General features: G+C 34.9%; 1 protein-coding gene across 2 annotated transcripts in view; it reads left to right on the forward strand.

Annotated features, from left to right (window-relative positions):
- Positions 1 to 1,043: 1,043 nt before the first annotated feature.
- Positions 1,044 to 26,236, forward strand: part of LOC115444621 (insulin gene enhancer protein ISL-1) — a 56,343-nt gene continuing 31,150 nt past the window's right edge. For both annotated transcript variants that reach the window (XM_030170465.2, XM_030170466.2), the window contains exon 1: positions 1,044 to 1,283. In XM_030170465.2, coding sequence (XP_030026325.1) covers positions 1,178 to 1,283 — 106 coding nt within the window. In that variant the 5' untranslated portion in view covers positions 1,044 to 1,177. The remainder of the gene's footprint in view (positions 1,284 to 26,236) is intronic.

Below are 26,236 nucleotides of genomic sequence, written 5' to 3' on the forward strand. Positions count from 1 at the left end.
TTTAGGAAAATTCATTGATTAAATAGTTATGCAAAAAAATATGAAAGATAGGAGGAATAAACAATAGCGTTTTTCTTTGTTTTCTCAAATGTCCGTTAGCGTATCAAATAAACTTTAATAATTGGATTAAAAAAAAAACGTGTGTTCTGTTACGGGAAGGTCTATCGGGAGAGGTAACACACTGAGTATTGGGATATATACAAATCCACACAGATATCATTGTGGGCACAGTTAGTTTCTCAAAATAAACTATCCATCCACATTACCAATTATAAATTAAGTTTGTTAACATTTACAAATGTCAAAGCACAATAACTTTGTAATAACGTAATACAAGGTGTTCATTTCGGGGACAAGTCTCAAGTCAGGTGTCAGTTAAATGTTAAAAAATAATTGAGATGTAAGGTAAATATTGTCTTTGTTTGCAATATTTTAATTATGTCAATATTATGTAGACGAAAATCATGTTAAACATAATAAACCAATATTTTAAGACTTAGATAAAAAAACGGTACCTATATTACGTTATGAATTTAAATCCGATTCAAACGACCCGTCAGTTGCAAGTTGCAATAACTTTGCCGGTTTAATTGCCCGGTTCCGAAATGTGACTCACGATCCGTATATAATATAATCGATATCCAGGTAGGTACAATTAACATATCGGACGATTTAAAACATCCATGAATGTGATATAAAGCAAATCTGGACAATCCCTTCATAAAACACAAACGAAGCAAAAACATTAAAAAACCGAATCGAAAATCATAAATCATACTCATTATGTTGGACCGGATTATTTTTTACGGGCGCGCTAAGAGAAAAAAATATCGAAAAAACCATTCGGAAGGCTACAGGGGGGCGCCATTTTGCCGGGCACCCGATCATTTGGGCGGGAAAATGGAAAGCTATCGTCCTATCAGCGGCGAGCATTTCAAAAGGCGTTCTAAACTCCGACCAATGGTAGAGTGGGACGGTCTGCTCATGCGCTTTAGGGTCGTTCTATAGAATTAATACATCTTTTACGGCAGTACGGGCTGGAAGGCCGACGTGTCCGGACGTATGTGGGACGTCTTTTATTTTTTTTTTTATAAAAAAATATGACGTGTTAGTGTAAACTGTAGTGTTGTGTTTGTGAGTGTAGGGACTGTTCGGTGGTCACCATTGTTCAACAGGGATGGTGATGGCCAGCGGTGGTGGTGGGGGGCTGGTGCAGTCCCCACCAGACATGATCCATCATCACAACATCATGGATACTTCATCACACGTCGAAATGATGCCAAGTGAGTGTTTCATTGTTCGAAAATGGTTTTTGTCGTTGACTAATATCGATTAGAGTTCATTTTCCTTTGTCTTAATGGAGTATCAACTCGGGTTTTATTTTTATTGCTATTTCATTCATATTTTACTGTATAGGCCGACTTATGTCTATTATAAAGCTGTTATATTCAACATAATAGAAATATAATGAACTCTACTGGCTCTATATTATTGCCCTGTGGTCTCAGAACATTCTAAATCTACCAACACTTGATAAAAATTATAATCTATAACACTTTTACGGAAAACTTCAATTGAAGACCCCATACAATAAAACATAAAAGAAAAATGATCAATCACTTCGGAAACTGCCGTATTGATTAACCAATAGGAGTTGCTATTGCCTACATAGCAATTACAATTGTTGATAGTTGGTTTCATTTTGTTTGGCTTTTGGAAATTAGTTTATTTATCTCAGTGTACGGTTGATGTCTCTTGACCGACCAAAAAAGCCTTAGGCATAAATGTATAATGCGTTTTAAAAAGCAAAAACTGTTTTTTTATGTTCCAGTATGATGAAATATGAATTAAATATATCATAAATTATATTTTTTATAATAATCTATAGTCAGCTAAATAATTATATACAATGTAAATATGTTATCATATTTAAGAAATATAAATAATTACGCCTGAAAATTCTACATTATAGTCTTAAAAAAGATGTTTGTAATAATAATGAATAATCAGAATTATTATTATAATATAAACGGTCATAACGTCTTATCAAAAATACATTATTTTACTTTATTAAATAAAATGCTATAACAATAGCCTAAAAATCTGTTATTTTATTGTTAAATATAAATTATTTGATTGCATTTATTCGAAGAAACAAATAATATAAACAAATAACTTAACACTGAATAAAATTAGTATTTATGTAGACTTTATATTCATTCAAATAATATTAAATTAATTAAAAATAAATTTAAAATGGTAAATTCTATAACTGTAGGCATTATTGACATTTATTAGTACATGTTTTATATTTTATCTATAAAAACAACTCGGTTTTAAGTAATTTTCAATAATAAAGTTTTTATGGCACATAATTAAATGTAATACATAAATTTGTTGGATCAACATAGATTTGGTTTCGAGATAAGGGTATTATATTACTTGGATTAGCTGAGCGGCGTAGAATTTACCGAAAATTAACGTAAAATAAAATTATAAGCTCTGAGGCAAGATAACAATTGCATTATAAAATTAAATAAATTAAATAGATCTCTATATTAATGTTTATATATTTTCCTTAAGTGCAAAAACATGTTTTATTGGATCAACTTGTTATATGCTAAGTCATAATCTTCAAATACGCCTTTATTTCAAGATGATTTTAATATTACATTCCAAACGATGCAATTATTAAAAATAGGTTAATGTTTTTTAAAATCAAATTATTTATTTCTAAATTTAGATAAAAAATTTTACAATTTAATTCGCTACATTTTATTTATAAGAATAATATACAAATTTAGGTCTTTGATTAAATTTAAAAACACTTATATTAACCTAATACTAATACTAGTAACTACTTCATGACTTAAATAATTCATCAATAAAGTAAAAGGATTATTGATGAGGAAATTTTAAGGTTTCTTTTTGAATAAATTAATTTTATCTACATATTTAATATCTGGACTAAGTTCTTTTTTATTATAAATCTAGAACGAAGTATGTTATGGATCACTTGTTTTGTGTTGTTATTCGCAAAACTAAAATCGAAAAATAGTTTTAAGTAAATTATTTTAAGACGTGTAAACTGCTACCTGAATTTGCACTAGGTACCTACATATTTTTTACTTATACTTTATCCCAATACCAAGTATCTACTTATAAAAATAAGTTAAAAGATCGAAAAGTAAGTACCTAGCATGAAAATCTATACTTTATTTATTTATCGTACATTTGTACCATTTAAAAAAAAACATGAAAATATTAGAAATTCATTTGGCCTTTAATAATTCCATAAAACCTTTTCTTTTTAAACGAAACCAGCATACATCACGCCTTTATCCGCGAAAGGGTAGGCAGAGGTTCATACAAACAGGGTACCCATTTATGCCAAGTGAATTCCGTCCCATAATGTGATAGGGTGCAAGCCTATCGCCATATCTGGTACAAATTTCAGATTTCGACCTAACAATAAGCAGAAAGACCTAAATATCACTTTACCCGACCCGGGACCTGAACCTTGGACCTTAGAGCAGTGGTCATACAACGCACACAATATAACAACGCCACCGAGGCAGTCGGATTATCTTTAATTTTTCTACAATAAAATTAAAACCCAATAAAACCAAGAAAAAATATTTGAATAAAACTTTATAAATTATTTTTCCACGAACCAAATAAAAACACAGTGCGGAACCATCAAAACCTAATCCGACAAAGTGCAGAGAGTGATTGATTTACAAACTAGGGGTGGCACGGCTATTATTTTTGCTAATGCAAGCGAAACCATTAGGGGTGGCTCTCAAGATTTATACCCATTGTTTCAGAAACCATTCTCGATGATCCTGCATCTTATGCTTTCCTGGTACTTTATAAGGGACGTTCATTTCTTCGGTGGCGTGGTACGAGTACGATTATCGTTGTGGTCCTGGGTTCGAATCCCGGTCGGGTCAAAAATAATTGTAACTTGATTTTTCCGTATTAAAAATTACTCTGTGGCTCAGAGTTAGGAATCGCCGGTGTGATACCCCCAAACCTACAAAATTATTATTATTTTTTTAATTTCCTAACTTTCCTATTGGTTTGCAACTGGTGTAAAAAGGGTTTGTAACAACTTACTCGCTTCTTATATCTCTAAAGGTAGGCAGGACACTTCCTCGTTAAATCCGAAGATATCGCCGTATCTTAAGTTTCCAGTTCCAAGAAACACAAATTTTCAAACTCGTCACACCTTTTTTGAAAACTTTGAACGTATTCGGTTTTCTCTACATAGAAACAGCAAACATTTATGCACAATAGTAGGCTAAGTCTCAATATTAACCGGAGTCTTACGTTTTATTAGTTTACACCAAGAATATCTGCTACCTAAATACCCAACTCAGTTTTTGAAAACTGTGAGCAGTCATATAAATCTGTATTATTTATAATAATAAGTCCTATGTTCGACACTGGACACGAGCCTTCTCTACTACTAAGTAGGTTCAGGTCTTAATCCAGCTGGTCTAATGAGGATTGGCAGACTTCATATATCCTCTAAATTCTTATGAAGAATTCTCAGGTATGTAGGTTTCCTCACGATATTTTCCCTCTCTGTTCACAGGAAAACCTAATATATTATGCATACGCAATCAAGTAGCAGTCGTCTTAAAATAATTTACTTAAGGTTATAGCTTAAGGTCCATTTTCATACATTTTGTTTCACCTTTAATCTGGGTAACTAAACAAGTATTGACAAGTAAAGAATTTAAAACGACGAAATTTTAAAGGCCGAAATATCCATGCATATTAATTATTTTTACGTTTTTCTTTCAACTGCGAGAACTAATCACTAACTAGACGTGAATTTAAATTCTTTACTTGCCAATACTTGTTTAGTTACCCAGATTAAAGGTGAAACAAAATATATGAAAAATGGACCTTAAGCTATAACCTTAAAACTATTTTTTTATTTCAGATTTCCAAAAAACAAAATAAAATAAGTGATCCATAACATACTTCGTTCGAGATTTAAAATAAAAAAGAAATTAGTCCACATATTAAAGATATAGATAGAGTTAATTAATTCAAAAAGAAACCTTAAAATTTCCTCATCAATAATCCTTTTACTTTATTGATGAATATTACGCATACGCTTTTTGTCACCAAAGGGGTAGACACAGGGGCAAATAGTGCACCCACTTTCCGCCATGTGTATTCCATCCTATTCGATAGGGGGCGAGGTTATCGCCATATCGTGAATAAATTCCAGACTACGCTTTGATACTAAAAAGCCCAATATCACTTTGTCCGACTCTGGGATTGAACCTGAGACCTCACTGCAGTCGTACTGTAATACGACTACGCTACCAATGCCTATGATGTTACTAGTTTTTGCTCGCGGCTTCGTCCGCTTGAAGGAGTATTCTGGGATAAAAGTCCCGCTAAAAAAAATATCCGATTTATTTATTGCTCACTATTTTGGTCATAGTAGCTTCCATATAAAAGGTATACGCTGTCGCGGACTTTTATTTAGAATTATTTAAGACAAACAATCCTACGGTACATCATTTTTGTCTAACTCCAACGGTTAAAGGCGGCGTAAAAGTACGGCGTACGTCAAGATAGCAATTTTGTTATATTATGACCAAATTACGCAAAATCATTATAAATTGTAGCATATGTAATTTCTGATGTATAACCATTATTAATGTAAAGTTTCATCCAAATTCGTTCAGTAGTTTTTTCATGAAAGAGGAACAAACATACATCAATCCTCACAAACTTTCGCATTTATAATATTAGTAGAATAGTGTACCTATATAGTTCGTGCATAAAATTTCATGCTTCTAGACAGCGCGGTCGAAGTTTTGCGTTATCTGTGGAGTTTTATCAAATATATTAGCACATTTCTGGTCATTTTGCTACGTCCTTATGTGTATGAAAATAATAATCGTAGGCTTTTAAATACAATTACATATTTTTCCTTAATTGCCGTCACTATACGAAAGAATCGCTCAAAATTGATACAGCAATCTGAAATTATTAGTTTCACACGTTCATTTCCTATTTCGCAATATCACTAATATGAGGAACAAACAAACATTATTTATCACGTATTATTGCGATTATGTACATATTGGGTAGGCAGATTTCCATTACGTCATTATTTAAGAAACCGAGATTCGCGTGAGACGAATTTTGATAGTTGGAAGGCCTACTTTATGATTGATGTGGTTGGTGGTAAATTATTGATATAATGGTAAACACTACGTGTGCCGCAAGTTCTTTTTTTTATTGCCTTACTAGGCAAACGACATCGATATAATATGTACTACGTATTAGATTTGGCGTTCCGAAGATTCACTGTGTTCAACTGATTTGAACTGATATCCATTCAAACTGACTTTAGTATGGTCAATATTCACAGCTTGTAATTGTATACGGAGTGGCACTCATGATATAAAAACTCGAGTCTAAGTGTAAACTTGGATTTGAATAAAAATATTAGTCAAATAAGTAAAATTATTTGTTGTTCAAGTGAATAAATAGGTTATAACAGTGACGTTTTGGTTGCCATTTTAGTTCAGATTTTGAACTGAGTTTTGAACAAATAGTTTATACGGACGTTCGTGTCTAGAGTATATGTCAATGACAAACGTACAAGCGGTCTGCCTTATGGTAAGGAGCATCTTTGCAATGCTAGACTAGAAGCAGAGCCAAGCCGTTGCCTATCGGAGGTGAGGACACTTTTTAAGCCTCATTTAAAGGACAAGTCATAGTACTCGGAGAACAGCGATGAAGATAGTTCATTCCAGTTTACACGTGCGTGATAGTAAGGTACGACGAAGTACTTCCCGCTCTGTGATGTGCGGGTATTTAAATATTAAAATAAAAGTATTTACCGGCCTTTATCGAGGTTTTTTATATTATTATTTGCTCCTAAAGTTTCGAAGACTTTGCAGCCTTCAGTACGATGAAGTATTTCCCGCTCTGTGATGTAAGGGCATTTAAATATTGAAATAAAACTGTTCAACGGATTTATGGCGATTTTTCATATATTAATTTTCTCCCGACGTTACGAAGACTTTGCATCCTTCATGGTCACGGAGAGGACTGACGTATTGGTCGTCCGAAAAGTCAAGATTACATTTCTACCTACATTTATAAAAAGTTTTAAATTGTTTTAGTTACTAACAGTCCGATATACGAAAACTGAGCTTATAGTGTCTTGAATTCTTCAAAATTATAATATTGAAACACGATGATATCTGTAAAATATATATTTTTCAATTTCTAACATTCGCGTAATCTAAAAAATTCATTAGCATTTAAATAATTCAGCCTTGGTATTTCTTGTGAGAGACGAATTCAAGAGGGCTCTTATAAATTGCAACTGTGAGACAGGGAATGCGCGACCTCAGTACATCAAATGCGACTCCGAAAAGCAAGGCAGCATGGAATCATCATGCTATCACATACAAATCAGAAGGGACCTTTGAGTCAGAAAGAAACGAGCCACGAAGCGGGCTTTAATTCTTTGTGAATCATCGCTTGCTTTAACGGCTAAGAAAAACGTCGTGAGCAAACCTGCATATCTGAGAAGTTCTATATAGGAATTTTGAGGGCTTGTGAAGTTTACCAATCCGCACTAGGCCAGCGTGGTGGACTAAGGCTTAATCTCTCTCAGTAGTAGAGGAGGCTCGTGCCCAGCAGTGAGATAGTATATAATACAGAGCTTATATTATTTTTTATTATTAAGAAGCGGGCTTGTGCGAAGTCGTGTCCGGCGCATTCACGACTGTCACGTCGGCGGAGCTGCGAGCAAAAGCTAGTGGAAAATAACTCTACCAATGCCCTTGAGTATGCAATATTTGTGAATAAGAGTCCAGTAATTTTCCTCACAAAACATTCAAACATAAATATAATATTTTAAAGGCTTAACTGTATTCGCAATACAATTTGTATATCTACTTAACGCTTCCCCGGCGAAACTTGCGAGGGACGTGCCATTGATATTTCTACCGGTTTTTCGGTACGAATAATATCGTGTATTTACAAGTTTCAATGTTCCCGAATACTATCTATAATTATAATCTAACCCAAAAGGTACATTTCAGTAAATAATTTGGTTCTTGGTTTCTGATTTTAATTAGTTTAGCTCACTGTGCTATGTGAGTTAAACGTATCTTTGTGATACTTTCAGGTAGCCCGTGACTTAGGTTTGCCCACTGTGGCTATCAATTGACATGTGTTTCGTGAGATGGAAAAATAAATATTTTGTATTAATACAATAGTATGATCAACGCGAACATCGAGGTACAATGTTTTAACTTTTATGATTCATGACGCCTTTAATATTGAGGCGGAATATCGGCACTCATCTTCAATCCTTGTTATTATAAATAAAATTATATGATTTCTCATAAACCATGCTTGCAGATCTATCGATTTGTTGCTCTAAAAATATAACATTGTGTTTGGAACTTTTGTTAAAAATTAATTTGTATTCTACAAATGAATTTAAATCAGAAATGACATTACGGGAAACGATTTAGTTTTGTATTCCATAACAATATCAATAAACTACAATCGTAAGGTTCACAAAATTCAAAACATTTTGAGCGCGGTAACTCAGCACTAGCATTTTAAATTGTATAAATTACTGATCATCCAGTGAAACCAGGAACCAAATCTTTACACTTTAGTCTTTTTCTATAATAATTTCTTATGTTTACGCGAATGTTAGACATTAAAAAAACTATTATACAGATTTTATAGCGGTTTTTACATTATAATTAAATATTTAGGTAGATATGCAACTTTGAATTTTCTTTCTTATGAAAGCTGCAGTCTTCGAAACGTCGGGAGAAAATTATAATAAAAAACGACGATAAAATCCGTTAAATAGTTTTAATTCTAAACCTCTTTCAATTTTAAGGATTGACCGGTAAACATGGGCATAACAGCCGTTTCCAATAAACGATCTCAATCTTCAATCCGATTCCGCCGAACCAATCAAAACAACTCATTAGTGCGCATGTCAAAAAAACATTGTTCTGATTGGTCTATTTTTGAGATAGATCAAAAAAGCGATTAAAATTGTTACAAGGGCGGTGAGTCAATCATTCCGTTAGTATTTCGCGTTGAAAAAGCGATTGAAATGGTTATGGTGGCGGTAAGTCAATCATTCCGTTAGTATTTAGCTTTTGAAAATGTATGAACTACGGATTGTCCGGTAAATCGCGTCTCTAAAGGCAATAAAACTCATCCTTGCAACACGCTAAGAGGTAAATATTATGGAAAGTAGCTTTTCGTTAAAATGTGTTTGTTGTTATTGTTTATATAGCTACTTATTTCTTAGGCTTGAGAAATGTTGCGTGTGGTCAGTATTTTAATTTTATTTATTAGTTGTAGAGTTTTGTTCAGGTGTAAAACCTTAGTGAGATAAAACTAATGTATACTTTTCGGGGATGAAAAGTAGTATATATTGTTTCAGGGTGTGATCTGTTTGTGTGCCAAATTTTATAGAAAACCTTTCTGTAAAGACTTAACGGTATTTTTGTTTATTACTTACAAAGACATTAAACTATTTAGTTAGTTATAGACCGAACATCAGGGCCAAAATTTGCTCCAAAAGTTACTACCGATTGGTAATAAGTCGCTGTCTTATTTGAAATGTTGCAATTATTAAAAAATATATGTAATTGTATTCATTTTGTTTACTTTGTGAATTTATCGTTCGCTTTAACGGTGAAGGAAAACATCGTGAGGAAACCTGCACATCTGAGAAGTTCTCTTTAGGAATTTCGAAGGTGTGTGAAGTCTACCAATCCGCACTAGGCCAGCGTGGTGGACTAAGGCCTTATCCCTCTCAGTAGTAGAGGAGGTCCGTGCTCAGCAGTGAGCAAGTATATAATACAGGGCTGATATTATTATTTATTATTATATTCATTTTGTGAACAATAGTGTTTCATTCAAACAACTTCGCTCACTTCGCACTGATTTCTAAGACGCCACTGAGGTAGTATTGTTATAATTAGTATCTAATTGTAGCCAGTGATCAAATTAATAGGCATTATGGTGCCGCGGATCTCGGAATTCCATTCTCGTAATTTTGATTTGTTGTGAGTTGACACGCAATTTTGCCATCACGTGTTGGCATAAAATCGGTACGATCCTTACCGATAAATCTACGATTGTCGGACGATAATCGGTTACTGACAAATGCAATCGTAAAGTCCATTCATAAAGGACGATTATTCTAAATTTAAAATCCATAGAAAGCTGCATGTTCAAGTAAATTTACATACATTCCCTTATCTTATATATTCTTGTATTTTTACTAAACGTAACTCCTACAAGATATAGCCAAAGCGTTATCAATTACAAATGGACGTGTTTATGCAATGTTGTACACGGTTGGATGGTGTCATGTAAGTGAACATGGTTGGAATTGAATTTAAATGGACAAATCTCTATTACTAAGCTTTAGTAATAAACATTTTGAGTTGACTCTCATCACACTCAAGTTTTATATCCCCGAGGTGTAGGCAGAGGCGCAACTAGTGTATACACATTTCGCTATACGTACTCCGTCCCATGATGTGATAGGACCAGACGATATCTCCATGTCGGACACAAACCAACACTCTGGACTTCAGACTTCAAATCCAGACTCCAGGCTACTACTACTGAATAGAAAGTCGCAATATTTCTGGCCGACTTGGGATTCGAATCCAAGACCTCTGCGCAGTAGTCATACCACAATGCAACTTCGTCACCTAGGGAGTCTACCCTCAAGTGACTAGCAATGAAGTGATAATTATAAATTCATAAAAAAGGAACCCTTAAAATCAACGTTTATATATTCAAAAAATAATCATATATGAATTTTGTAATAAATACAATAGGCTCGTAGCCTATTTAGGAGTGGAACGGACTGCCGAGACGTAAGTCTGCAGGTTCTAAGTCTCGGGGCACGCACCTGCGACATTTCCAAAATTGTATGTGCATTCTTTGGAAATTATCGCTTGGTTTAACGGTGAAGAAAAACATCGTGAAGAAACCTGTATACCTAAGAGATAATCTGTAAGGATTTCGTGAGGAAACCTACATATCTGAAATCTCTATAAGATTTTTTAAGTATGTGAAGTCTACCAATCCGCACTAGGCCAGCGTGGTGGACTAAGGCCTAATCCCTCTCAGTAGTAGAGGAGGCCCGTACCCACCAATCGGACAGTAAACAGGACATATTTATATTATATACATTACTCACCCATATTAGGAACATAAGACGAATCAAGAAAGTAGATACTAACAGTACCTCTGCCTGCCCTTTCGAAGATAAACGTGATCTTACCAAACACCCACATGCACGGCTAGGTAAAAGGGTTTATATTACCAATAAAACGCAGTAAATTGGTAATACGTCGATGATAGAAGCCGACACGCGCGTGCGCTTCTCCATTGTACGTGTCGAACTGTGTCGATTTTAATATTCGAATCGTCGGTGGCATAGTTGTAAGTACAATTACTGATATCCGGTTTAATCCAGTTTCGAGTAGTGTAAAGAATCTCATTTACAAACATCCTTGTTTTATCCCCGAAGGAGTATATAAAACTGCAACAGTTGCACGAACTTTTCGTGCATATTCCGTCCCATGATGTGATAGTGGGAATCATACCGAAAGAATTTTGGTCTCAGGATGGCGAGTGCAGTGGATTACCGAACAATACTTTGTAATTCAAGGTGTTGGTTGATGTTTCTACTGTTTATCGGTCGTATCGCTTACCATCAGGCGAACGGCAAGCTCGTCTCGTTATTCAAAACAAAAAAAAATACCCATCTAGAACAAACATTACCTCTATAATTATCAATACTATTTACAATACAAGTTGTTCTGTGAGTTCGGAAAAACTATTAAAACATTAGTTTATTTTTGTGTATTCATAAACGGCGCGGTCGAAGTCGGTCACCTTGAGTTAATGGCGTACATTCCATTAATCTAACGTATTGTGGGTTATTAAGTATTATTAGGGCTGGAAAGTACTAGAACGATGCGATATAAAATTGATAAGAATTATACCATAGGACAATGGGGAATCATTCTGTAAAATGCCAACGATATTTACGTCTATAGAGATAACTAGATATCAAAAAGGTTAAATTCAGAAATTTTACCTCTTTGACGTCGGTTAACAAAACTTTCACTGTATCATATATTTTTGAAGTAAAAATAATATAAATTAATTTTCGGTCTGTAACGATTTCTCGATTTCTTGAGTGGAGACCACGGCTCGGCAAACGTAGTGTAGGACGCCTTCCAGCTAGGTGGAGTGACGATCTGCGAAAGGTCGCTGGTAAGAACTGGATGCGACAGGCCGGAGACAGGGTAAAATAGCACATTTTGGAAGAGGTCTATGTCCAGCCGTGGACAAAGATATAGGCTGAAGATAGATATTCGGTCTGAGAATCGAACCTAGAACCCTATCGAGCTCAAGAACACTGGATATTATAATAAAACCGGTTCCTAGATTAGCATTTAACCCTAATTTCACGCTTTGCAGAGCGTGTAAAGCCGTTGGTTCCGCTTGCTTCAAATGGCAACACTCAATAAATCATTCTAAAAATTGTTTATCAGATACATTAAGGTGCGCAGACGCTGTCCGCTGTCGAAAAACTGTTTCTCTTTAGGGATAGGCAGTGATCACACTTCGTTACTTATATTAAGCAAGTAATACGCGAGCGTAAATTGAAGGCTAATACTGATATATAGACAGTACATTTGCTTTGCCTTGTTATTGCTTGGTGTCGATTGCCTAGTTAGCTAAGTAAATGCAAGCGTCAATGTATATAGAATTTATTTGGTCTTATGTGACAAGCGAGCCTGTTGCATCTTTAAAAAATATATAATTTTTTATGTATGAGTTGGGAGGTAACAGCTCTTGGTGGAGGATTTGTTCGGACCAGCCTGGGGGACGCATTTTTAAGATATTACTGGACTCTCTCTAGACTTAGAATTATTCCTCATACCTATTTGTCTATCTAAATTATAAGTTAGTGTTCAAAGAGCTTATTAATTCTAGGAACCTAATTGATCCATGTTCTACCCAAATTGCTTTATGTTTTATTATTCCCAGTACGTTTCCTTTATAACCAATACATAAATTAAAACAAAATAAAACATTCCCCGACTTGCACACCAAATCCAAGACTTCACAGTCATCTCCATACAACAGCACTGAGCCATAACTTAATCCGTCTCGTTTTTTGTGTCGGACCCAATGGCAACACACTACTAGAGGTGCGAGACGGGCTACTGACTCCAGAGATCACAGAATAATAAACCCGCGGTGGTCTGGGTTATAAACCAAACTTTTTATATGTACGACAAATTACTCGTGAGGTCCAAAGCATTGCGTCATAGGTTTCTCTCGCTGATCGGAAAAATCAAATATTAATTTTGTTTGAAATACTGAATAAATTCCTCCTAGCTGAATTTTGGCTACGGCGGCCAATCTCAACGAAGATCAGCCAGGTACGCAGGAAATATAGTGCATACGTGTGTACAATACACAAGCACTCTCTGTTACTCCACTCTAGTTTGGTGAGACGGCAATCCGACATGACCGGAGAGGGATCAGGCGCAGTACCAACGGCATTACATGCTTTTCGTGGCATAGGGGTATCACACCACCAACTTGTCGACTTCGAGCTGCGACTGAGTAATTTTTAAGGTGGTAAAACCTAGTAACCTAGTCTCAACAGGGTAGTCGTACTCATACCGCGTATGCATTACAACTATACTAGCGAGACAGTTAAAAATCATAGAGTTTTTGTTCAAGTTTTGCTGGTGGAATATCCACCTGGATAATTAAATATATATAAGGTATCAAATCGTAGTGGCCCATGTAAGTATGTCACGTTCCGGGATCAGCCTGTGTGTATCCAGTTCAGACAGGGCCCTTATTCTTGTATGATAGTGTAAACGCATAACGCGGCCGAGTCATGTTATCTTCGAGAAATGTGCGTGGAATGGTATTCTGTAAGCCAAATTTCTATAGTCCTAAACATGATGCGTTGTGTTACGTGCTTGTTACGCACTGTTAAAATAACGTGCAGGATAGAGAATAAGGCTCCAGGCATAATTGTGTCGACTGTTGGTCAATTATCTCTCGTCAGTCGACATTCTATTGGACCCCATTCCACTTACTATCAGGTGCAGTGGGTTTACTATAGTATCACTAAAAAAAGTAGAAATTGTGACTAATGATTGATGTATATCTAAAATTACTCGACCTAGTAATCGAACCGAATACCATGCGTAGACATTCATTAAACAAATGGAACGGCTATTTTAAAACATTATTAATTTCAGAAACAATATTTATTACCCTTACTAGTATTTCTACCATTAAGAAAATTAATACTTAAAGTAAAACATTTTAAAATAAACCGAATTATTTTTAACCCAAGGTTTGCTTTTGTATTTCATACAGTTACATAATACCAGTTATTCCATAAAGGAATGGGCCTCCAATAATCCCCTATACGATATGCAACAGCGACCATCAGTGCATTTTAGTTTTCAGTACGGTATTACCCCGGTCGAGCTGGCCAAACAACGGCTCTACTATTTAGCAAAGTGACCACCAATTTGTTTTTTCTACTTAGGTTAATATTGACTGGCCTCCATCACAAGTAGATATCATGGATGTTTACTGCAAGAGACATTCCCATTATTATTAGTAAATATAATTTACTTCTAAAAGGTTTACGTTATTTATGATAAGGACCTTTCAGGATAAAATTAGGATAGAATAAAAACACAATTTGGTAACATTTGCCAATAAGAGAAGTTAAAGAGTTACAATTCCTAATTTTTTGTTATACTGACACGACAGAGACCCCACTTCACCTGATAGTAAGTGGGGTCCAACAGAATGACGACTGACGAGAGGTTACCCCTCGGCAGTTGATATAATTATGCCGGCCTGTCGGAACGGGGTATGCACAGGCTGATCCCGGAACGCGACACTTACGTGGGCCACTATGGCGGGTTTTAATAACTTAATTGTGGTCTAAATCCAGGCGGATATAAAATATATCTTACTACCAGCTTTAATGAAGCGGTTTGGCCATCTTCAGTCAAGTACCAAAGACAAAGCTACCTAGTACCCAGAGTCCTACATAAATTTTAATAAGCGTAGCATAGCTCTTAGTTAAGTACTATAAATTGCATTGTTTTCTGCTTGCGGCTAAATATTTATAATGTATCTTTTATTGTGGCAGCCCAAGATACAAGCATATCTTAGTTTGGATACCTCTAGCAAATATTGTAAGTAAATAATAATACTGTAAATAAAATAAATAAATAGACAACATATACTGAATATCAAACTATCTAAATTTTTTTTAATTTCTTTTTTATACGGTGTCAGCAAATGAAATTAGTACATTCAATCGATACATTTTATACCTCAAAAGAATGTTAAAACGCCGCGCCCGGCCTAATTAAACAAACCACACACTCGGAAGCTTCTTGTACTGGATAAATCACTCGGCTCGATCAAAGAGCGGATGTGTAATAACATTTTTGGGGTTTTTTACTTTTTTTAGGTGACACTGGGTTCTAGCGGTCCGTTTATAAGGGAAATGATGGTCTAAAGTAAACGCTTCGGTTATTCAGTGCAGTTTGTGTTTGTTATTGTCAGTGATTTTGAAGCTAAGATGTTCAGCGCATATTCCTCCAATAAGGCGATCAAATACTATTAAATCAGACTATAAAATCTTCCACGGTTAGTCGGATACATCTTGATTTGTCACAGATAAGTTGTACAAAATTGATGTTTAGCGTTTTTACTGAAAACTATACTAAATTGCATTATTTAATTTCAAAGTGAAAAAATACCGAAAATACGTTTTTTTTAAGGATCTGTCAGACGTATTTTGTTGGAACATTCTAAGTAATCGAAAGTAGTTTCTCTTATTTCAATTATTAAAATGCTCTACCGTAAAATTGCGATTTTAGGTATAGAAAATTACGTGGGAGGTATCGATCATTTTATTTCATTAATAATCTATATATATAAAAATGAATTGCTGTTCGTTAGTCTCGCTAAAACTCGAGAACGGCTGAACGGATTTATCTTATCTTGGTCTTGAATTATTCGTGGAGGTCTAGGGAAGATTTAAAAGGTGAGAAAAATTCGAATAATTGCCGGGAAAATCCTCAAAACAGCATTTTTCTATTTCCCATACAAACGTTTTCTAAATAAAATGGAGAGTCAATTTGTAATTTATTACCGCTGCATAAAGTTCAAATTCGCGTGCGCGTTGGAGGATCTAATATCGCGTTCTGAAACTCAACAAAAGCGAAAGTGAATCGCGAACGCGACAAAATTGCATAGTCTCAAAATACATAGTACATAAATAGTGGTCGGCTTCGAGAAACTCAATTTTAGCTAACTTCAGTTGTTAATATAATATATAACTCAAAGGTGACTGACAGTGATATATCAAGGAACAGCCCAAACCATTGGACGGATCGGGCTAAGACTTTACATGCATAAAGCTACTATGACGTAGGCATCCCCTAAGAAAGGATTTTGATAAATTCTACCCTTAAGGGGATAAAATAGGGGATGAAAGTTTGTATAAATGTTCTTAGATTTTCGACTGATTGAACTGAAATTATAGATTGGGCATAAAATTAGTTTGAACCTATAAGTACCGGGAAAATATGTAGCAAGACTTTTATCAAACAGTGGAATTTTATCCTGGAAAACACGTTCACGCGGGCGAAGCCGCGAGCAAAAGCTAGTATAATTAATAAAAGACTAAGCTTTTGTTTGACATGACAAATGATTTCGGAAATAAGGAAGAGAAATGAAGAGCGATAGAATATGGGTTGAAATGACCGCCATTTTAGGTTTGTTAAAACTGAATGAGGGAATGAGACAACCTTTCGTGTATAAGTGAGGAGATTATAGCGTCATCCACATAAATAGCTGAACTAATGCAAAACTTCAAATCGTAAAATACTTTTTTCTTCATAAAAATAAAACAGAGGGGCTTACTTTATTGAACACGAAGAAAAAAAAACAAAAAAACTGAACGCATATATGCGATTTGTTGTTTTAAATTTGATCAGCTATTTTTGCGGTCTGTACATATGCAGTCGTAAAACATAGAACATTGTATAAAGTACTGGCTCGGACCGAACTGAACATTCTGAGATATGAAGATGTTAATGCTTAGTGATTAGTTTGCAATTGCAAGTCTGCCTACTTTTAAGAGCTAAAGACGTGAAGTATTTAAAACCGACTTCAAAAAGGAGCTTATCAATACGTGAATGTTTTTTTTATTCTCATTTGGGCAAAGATGTCTCACGCCGCGCCGGGCCGTGGTCTATTTGTACAATAATTTTGGCGGTAGCCGGTGAGTACTCGGGCCGAATTTCAAAAGTCCTAAACCAGTTCCGAACCCTTCCCTTATCGCGCGCGTAAATTCCGTCAATTACGACGATCCACGGAGTATTTTTTTATTTTGTCTCCGAGGAAAAAAGGTAACACGCTCCCGCTGGCGCCGGCTAAGATAAGAGGGCTTTTGTTCCTTTTTTCGATTATAGGTCCTTTATGGGACCAACTCGATATGAGATTAAAACTTTCGTATCTTAAGCCCTTTTTTGAGATTTTCGATTTACAATTAAATGTAATAATCATTTTTAATAACAAAAAATCTGGAATTGAATATTTTGTACAAACAATATATTTTTATAGAAGTACATGTGATGTCGAAATATGAATTTAAATGAACGATGTAGCTTTTACTTAGTAAAAGAAATGTTCATAGCCAAACAAGAATTTATATTATCCTCTGCATTCAAAATAACAATTTTTAACATGAGTTTAGAAGAACATAATCTTTTGAAACCTCGGGAAAATGCGCGCGTTTGAGAATTATAAAAAAATATTCATAACCGAGAATTGATGGACCTCATACAATGTAGGTATTGTAAATAGTTTTTCGTCAGTTCCTGCGTCGGAAGAGGCTAGGGTTTTATTAAAAAAATATTTTGATATCGTGAAAAGTGACTGAACACCGGAGGATGCGGACGTACGAAGCGACATGCTCTTGAAATTCTAATGAAGCTCCTTAAATAAGATAAAAGAAGTCCTCAGCATCTAAACTAAAAAAAATTAACAACATACTTACGTTTAGAAGAACGAGGTTTTTATTTATTTATTTTTTAAAACCTTAGGAAATTCACGCCGCTTTTGATAAACAAAACACCGCTCCGTAAACAAGTTATATTGTCAGCTGCCAACAATTATGCAAACTAATTGAATCTATAGTAATAATTTAATTAAATATGAATTCTGAATAAATTTATATATTTTACTAGCTTTTGCTCGCGGCTTCGCCCGCGTGAAGGTGTTTTCCAGGATAAAATTCCACTGTTTGATAAAAGTCTTGCTACATATTTTCCCGGTACTTATAGGTTCAAACTAATTTTATCCCCAATCTATAATTTCAGTTCAATCAGTCGAAAATCTAAGAACATTTATACAAACTTTCATCCCCTATTTTATCCCCTTAAGGGTAGAATTTATCAAAATCCTTTCTTAGGGGATGCCTACGTCATAGTAGCTTTATGCATGTAAAGTCTTAGCCCGATCCGTCCAATGGTTTGGGCTGTTCCTTGATATATCACTGTCAGTCACCTTTGAGTTATATATTATATTAACAACTGAAGTTAGCTAAAATTGAGTTTCTCGAAGCCGACCACTATTTATGTACTATGTATTTTGAGACTATGCAATTTTGTCGCGTTCGCGATTCACTTTCACTTTTGTTGAGTTTCAGAACGCGATATTAGATCCTCCAACGCGCACGCGAATTTGAACTTTATGCAGCGGTAATAAATTACAAATTGACTCTACGTATTAGTTAGAAAACGTTTGTATAGGAAATAGAAAAATGCTGTTTTGAGGATTTTCCCGGCAATTATTCGAATTTTTCTCACCTTTTAAATCTTCCCTAGACCTCCACGAATAATTCAAGACCAAGATAAGATAAATCCGTTCAGCCGTTCTCGAGTTTTAGCGAGACTAACGAACAGCAATTGATTTTTATATATATAGATTACGAACATAATCGCAAATAATGTATGCGCTTACATTAACAACATAACGATAAATTGTATTTCATTGCTTGATATTATTTCTAATTTAACTGAGAATATAACCATTTGTTTATAACGTTAGGTTTATTTACACAAGGTTGTAAATTGCACGACAGGTTAATGAGAGTTTCGTATGCAAAAAGGTTTCATACAGTAGAATGTAACTTGTATTCGGTTATTATTAAATTAAAATTAAAGATTGAACAAAGAAAAATGACTCTTAGCTCTCAATTTATTATTATCAAGTCAATCGTCAGGAAAGATTTAGTGTGTGAAAATAATAATGATTTATTTCCTGAATAAAGATATTTTGACTTTGAAATATTAACTTCTTTAATATGGCATTGGGTAAGTCACTAATATGTACTTATAATACAAATAAATATACAAATCATAACTTGAAATAGACGTGTTTTAAAAAATATTTGCAAATCACAAGCTAACTTTCTGCACAATTTGAGGCAATAATACCCAAAATATTGACATCCACAGATACCTTATCATCATCCTGTCAGGTTTAAAACAAAAAAACCAAAGGCGCCAACAATCTTTGTTTGAAGCAAAATATTTCTCAAATTACTCATAAACAATAGAGATGTTACAAAAGAATTTTGACAAAAAAAATCGCATTGTCACCGGCCCACGTTATGGCAAAAAGCCCGCCTACAATAGAGCTGTCAAATTATTTGACAGATGTCAAAATTGTGCGCCATTTTGGCAAATTGAGATTGACGTTCGGACAAAAATTATGAGTCTGTAATTAGATGATTAATTTTTGAGGTTAGAATAGTTTTTAAATTACTTATAACGGTATTAGAACATATTATGCTCAGGCATTACATTATTAATAAACTAAATACTGTATACCTAATTTATATGTAAGCGATTGTAATAAATATTACAATTTAAATTTCGTGGGCGGCAAGAGAAATATGTAAATAGGTGCCTTGTCGATAGTCACATTTAAAGTATGATGCACTATTAGGGATGTGATAGGGCCTGTTTATAATAAATCTTTTTCGAATTAGTTGAAATTCTATGACTAATTGACTGTATACACTGGACGAAAAACTATACAAATTTGACATAGACTATACAAACATCCCGAATCTGAAAACAGGAACGCTTTCCCAAATACCTACTGCACATATTCATTTTCAGAATATCAAAACATTTTTCCCTTCAACAATTAGATGCTTATAACCGCCATATTTAAAACACATTGCCTTTATTACCTATAAACAAAATAAAAACATTAAAAACACTTAAATACTATTGACACTTTCCCCAATAAGACACTATAATTAACTGTCACTAGAAATTTGACACTGGAAAAAAATGTTTTGACAAAACTACTCCGTCGGCTGGGCGTAGATTTTTTGGCCTTTTTTTCGGAAAAAAAAAATCTTCCCAGGCGCCATTTTATTTGTCACCGACGGTCGTCGCGACTCGTATCCGGTGTGGGACTGAGATGGAGCGAGTGAGAGGGAAGACTGACCTCTAGTTTATAGATTAGTAGCCGGTCTATAATCATCACTTAAAGGTAGGCAGAATAATAAATATTTCATTTCCGACCTATGTCATAGATCTTTAACACAATTTATGAATATGAATGTTCGCGAAGACATTTGTTAGAAGTGAGCGCAAAAACTGCTTAATAGATGAAATTTTACTCACCAATAGACAATATTATCCTCATTAACTTACCTATAAGTTACATTCCATCACAGAAAAGTATAGAGTGTGACTTTTATCCCGAGAAAACACTGATGCTAGCAATAGTTGAACCAAACAATGATCTTTCTCTGCGTAGATCGGACAGTTAACGTCTTTTTTAATAATTGTAGAAGTAAGGTAAATATTAACCTTTCAGACAATACCTCAGTCAGCCCGTGGCCATGAATATTTTGATTCGAAACGGGAAGTAAGAATTAAACAAGAATTCATGATAAGATCTGATGACTAATTAAGATAGCTAAACCAAAGCTTGCATAAAGATATCTAATAATGTTATATAATAACATCAACCCTATATTTTATACCGTGTCACTGCTGGGCACGGGCCTCCTGTACTATTGAGAGGGATTTAGCGTTAGTCCACCACACTGGCCTAATACGGATTAGTACACTTCACATACTCTCAACATTCCTATAGAGAACTTCTAAGGTGTGCAGGATTCCCCACGATGTTTTTCTTCACCGATAAAGCAAGCGATAATTTACAAAGAATATGTACATAATTTTAAAAAAGTCACAGATGTGTGCCTATTGAAGATGCGGACATTCGTCACGGCATTCCATACCACAACTAGGCTATCGCCGCTTAAAGAAATCTAGCCTATGAATAATTAGAAACCATTGCAAACAAAAACTTGCATTGTCAACCCAGTCCTGCCTCTCAATTTCTCTTTGGCGCCACTCAAAAAAAATTACCACATGGCCACTTCCGAATGTAATAAAAACCCAAACACGTCAAGTGGGCACCGAGGGTCGTAAATCAATGAGACAATATGGCCAGTGACCTCACGTCGCCAGTCTCGGTCAGGGGTAGGTAGAATTGAATTTGTAAATTTATTTTTAAGTTAAGATTTGTTGGTTCACGTAGCAATATATTGCGCAAGAACTTGTAGATGCGTTAATATTAAATAATGTTTAAATAATTGTATACACGGAGTCCGATTGATGAGTGCGGCCCAGAACCGGTCCCTGTGGCGCTCAATGGGGGAGGCCTATGACCATTAGTGGACGATTCCCGGCTGAAATGATGATGATGATACACATGCGACTTGCGGCAAGTACTACAAGCTTCTTCTTATGCTTGGCAATTATCCCCGCCTAGGTGCCAGTGTCCGCCTTCCTACTGCCTTCCATTTCGCCCGGTCTTTTGCATCCTGCTCCGAGAGACCATTGATTCTCATATCTTCTCGGAGAACGTCAAACCAACGCTTTTTGGGATCATTCGCGGGACACTATTAGGTTGATATATTTTTGCCAGCAACTGCACCTGAATTAAGCCCAATGAAACGTCGACCGGCAAGACATATCTCTTGAAGATAGTAACAATTATGCCGGCCTGCCTAATTACTAGTACCTAACTAAAATGTAAATAGATACTATAAGTAATAATAATTGACTACTGCCGACTCCACACATCTGATAAATACGTCGGGTATGTCGATCATCGGCGACGTCGAGCCTTTAATATCTTCATGCGTCGCATTATACGGGTTGGCAGAGGCTTAACGCGTGCTTGTTGTACACCGAGCGCGGGTTAAGGAAAATATTCATTTTAAACATTCAAGTATGTTGAGACGTAATATTCATTTGGGTTATTTATGCTGAGTAGTTATAAATAATAATATCAGCCATGTATTATATACTGTCCCACTGTTGGGCACGGGCCTCCTCTACTACTGAGAGGGATTAGGCCTTAGTCCACCACGCTGGCCTAGTGCGGTAGACTTCACACATATTCGAAATTCTTATAGAGAACTTCTCAGGTGTGCAGGTTTCCTCACGATGTTTTCCTTCACTGAGTAATTATGATTTTAGATTTAAATCGTTAATAAAATAATTTCTAATTTCTTGTTTGATTTTTTTTATTATACCCTACTCAATAGTTTTAATCTATCTTTGTAAGTACTTTAAGTAATTAACTAGTATAAGGGCGCAAAGTTTAGGATTACAATCTAGTTTTATATCTGTGTATTTTATATAGCAAATTAAAATGGTTACAAAAATAGGTTCCTTAAAAAAATATTAAATGTAACAATAAAAAAATTATTAAAGAATGACTATGAATATTAACAATCTTTAGATAAAAGAATAAGATTACACATTGTTATCAAATAATGATTAATCAGGATTATTGCACATTTTTTTTACGTGTGCACAGTGCATTCTGATACGTCATTGACGGCAAAAACGAATTAAGTATTAAAATGATAAAAGAACTATTTAGTTATCGAAGGTAAGTGACAAATAGTAACTAAATTAATTGCATAATTGAAACCACACATACTCACGCCTTTAATCTTCAAATGGGCAGACAGAGGTGTAACTGGTGCACACTTTCTCCGCCATGTATATTCTGTCCTATGATATGATAGGGAGCGAGTCCATCGCCATATCAGGTATAAATTATAGACTCCGGGCTGATACTGAGTAGAAAAACCCAATATCACTTTGCCTAATCTGCGGATTAAACCTGTGACGTCACTACTGCAGTCTGTACCGTAATACAATTACATAAAACTCAAATTATTTTAAAATATTACTAGAAAACAGTAGCTAACTACCATAGACGTGCTAAATATTTTTATTACAACAAAAAACTTAAACTCAGTGTGCTCTTGCCTTAATACGAAAGATTAAAAAAAACTTGACAGATCCCGGGCTACTGTAAAAAGGGTTTTATGACAATGTGAACCATAGAATAAAAAAAACAAGGAGTCCAACGTTCATAACCATTCAGCCTCAAACCTTTGTCTTAGCCATTGCATGATTAAAGAAAGTATAAAAATAATTTAATTACACCATATTTAGTCCATTAATAAAACGTAAACAAATACGGATTAAGTATTGTTTTTTCATCGTGGGGAAACCTGCGTACCTGAGAAATTCTCTATAGGAATTTCGAATATGTGTGAAGTCTACCGCACTAGGCCAGCGTGGTGGACTAAAGCCTAATCCCTCTCAGTAGTAGAGGAGGCCCGTGCCCAACAGTGGGACAGTATATAATACAGGGCTGATGATGATATTGTTTTTTATTGATCTGTAAAATTAACAGAACTAAAGGAAAGATTTAATTTAAAGAATGTATTTTTGTTTTCTTGCTAAATATACTTAATATACGGAGTTTTAAGATTATATAGAGCGGACATTGGAAAGATTGTCATACAAAAAATTTGCACGCGATTGTTAATCGATCTACCGTGAAATATCAAAACATCAATGTATAATCTTCACATATTTACGATATCATGATTTGCACGTTTTTAATACGCATTTTAGCGTATTTACTGTAAATATTCTATTTTTATATTGATATTTAAGGACGCTGTGACTTGTCACGCGAACGTTTCAAATAAGACAGCGACTTATTACCAATTAGTAATAAATTTTGGAGCAATAATTTGGTCCTAATATCTTGCCTATAACTAAGTATATTGTTTAAAGTCTAATATATTATGTTGAATAATTTTAATTAATATTTCAATCTATCATTTAATTTGGGTTTAGTCCCTTTGAGACTTCTTAATTATTTGACGCAATGAAATTGACAAAAATAGTATTAGGAGTCAAATTTTCATTCCACTTCTGTGATGTTTGTGTGGAATTTGTGCTCGATATGGCGATAGGTTCGACCACTATCACATCATGCGACGGACTACACACGGAAATTGGGTGCAGTAGCTGCACCTCTGCCTACCCGTTCGGGAATAAAAGTGTGTAATAATTTATTTATGAATACTTAACAACAACACAGACAAAAATAAACATCCACAAAATAAAATTCCGTGCAGTCGAAAAAGATTTTTTGGGTTAAAAGTCCTTCTTTATATTTACCAAAGATAAAAAGTAGACAATAACACTCAGGAGTAATGTAGTCTATTAGTGAAATTAAAAAAAAACGGTTTAGCAGTTCCTGAGATTAGCGCATTCAAACAAACTCTTCCGCTATATATTTGTATAGATAGAAAATGAACGCTTCTATATCGTAATTTTCCTTAGACTTCACTGCAATTAACGTCCTATAAATGCAATCCAGGAGAAAACATATTTTAATGCCCATACTAATATTGAAACAATTAAATTCTTATTTGTTTGAACACGCTTATCTCCAGACCTGTTGCTTTGATTCAAACAATTATTTCACTAATAGTAAGCTACATTATTCCTAAGTGCTATAGGCTACATTTCGTCTCGAAAACCTTAACACAGGTGGAACCGCGAGCAGAATTTATATAATAATAAACCCTACCCTGGCGACTTTTCTACTTTCTTAACATCATCTCAGCCACAGGAAGTCCACTGCTGAATATAGGCCTCCCCCAAGGATCTCCACGTCGACCTGTTGGAAGCGGCCTGCATCCAGCGACTTCCTGCGACCTTAGCCAGGTCGTCCGTCCGTCTACAAGGTGGACGGCTACCTTTCTACCAAGCATAATATTCACTCGCCTGAATTTTATCCCAACCTTTAATACCTTATTTTACGGACTTTGTTATCGTTTTTGGAACGTCCCAGATGGCGTTCGATACGGAATATAGACGTCAAAATGATTCAGAAAGTGTTTTTATCTTGATCTTAAGGTGGGCCAGGGGAAACGCGAGTATTAAAGCGGAGTAAGAAAGGTTTAGTCTTAAGGTGCGTCAGGGGAAACGCGATTGAAGCAAGGTAGGAAAGATTTTGTATTGCAGTAGAAGTTATCGGGTAGATGAGTTTGCGAACGGCCCAGCTCGACTGTGGTGCTAACACTGTCGAGAAGTCGGAATAACGTGAAGTCGGATCTGTAGTAGTATTCAATACAGCAAAAGAAGTTACTAAGATGGAATAGAATCTTCAATTCGTTTATAGTATTTTATCGTTTACATAATTAATATACAACTTATTTTTTCGATCTTAAATATTTGTAACTTCTGTAGCATTGTTCGTTCGGTGTTAAAAATAGATAACATTTAGAAGACCGTTATTTATTAAAAGGCATTCCTTCATAACGTCAACTGCTTTTCATCTGTTTATTTATTTATAATTTATTCATATAAGTGTATGTTATATCTTATAATATTTAAGGTACAGACAAACAAATAGAATAAAATGGGCAAGTATTTTTGTTTTGAAATAGCCGCTCTCCGTTCGCGCTTATGCTTGAGTATTCGCTTGTTCTATGGCCTTATACCACAGTAGCATTCCCATACAGAGATGAAACCAATTACTCGCCGATAACATACTCGGATGACTCGTAACATTTTATCCACGCGGTCAAAGTCATTTGGGAATTCATTTACAGTGACTACATATAAATCAATATAGGATTTTCAAGTTGGAGCGGTGAGGGGACCAATCCTAA

Source organism: Manduca sexta, chromosome 5 (genome assembly GCF_014839805.1).
Source record: "Manduca sexta isolate Smith_Timp_Sample1 chromosome 5, JHU_Msex_v1.0, whole genome shotgun sequence".
NCBI lineage: Eukaryota > Metazoa > Arthropoda > Insecta > Lepidoptera > Sphingidae > Manduca > Manduca sexta.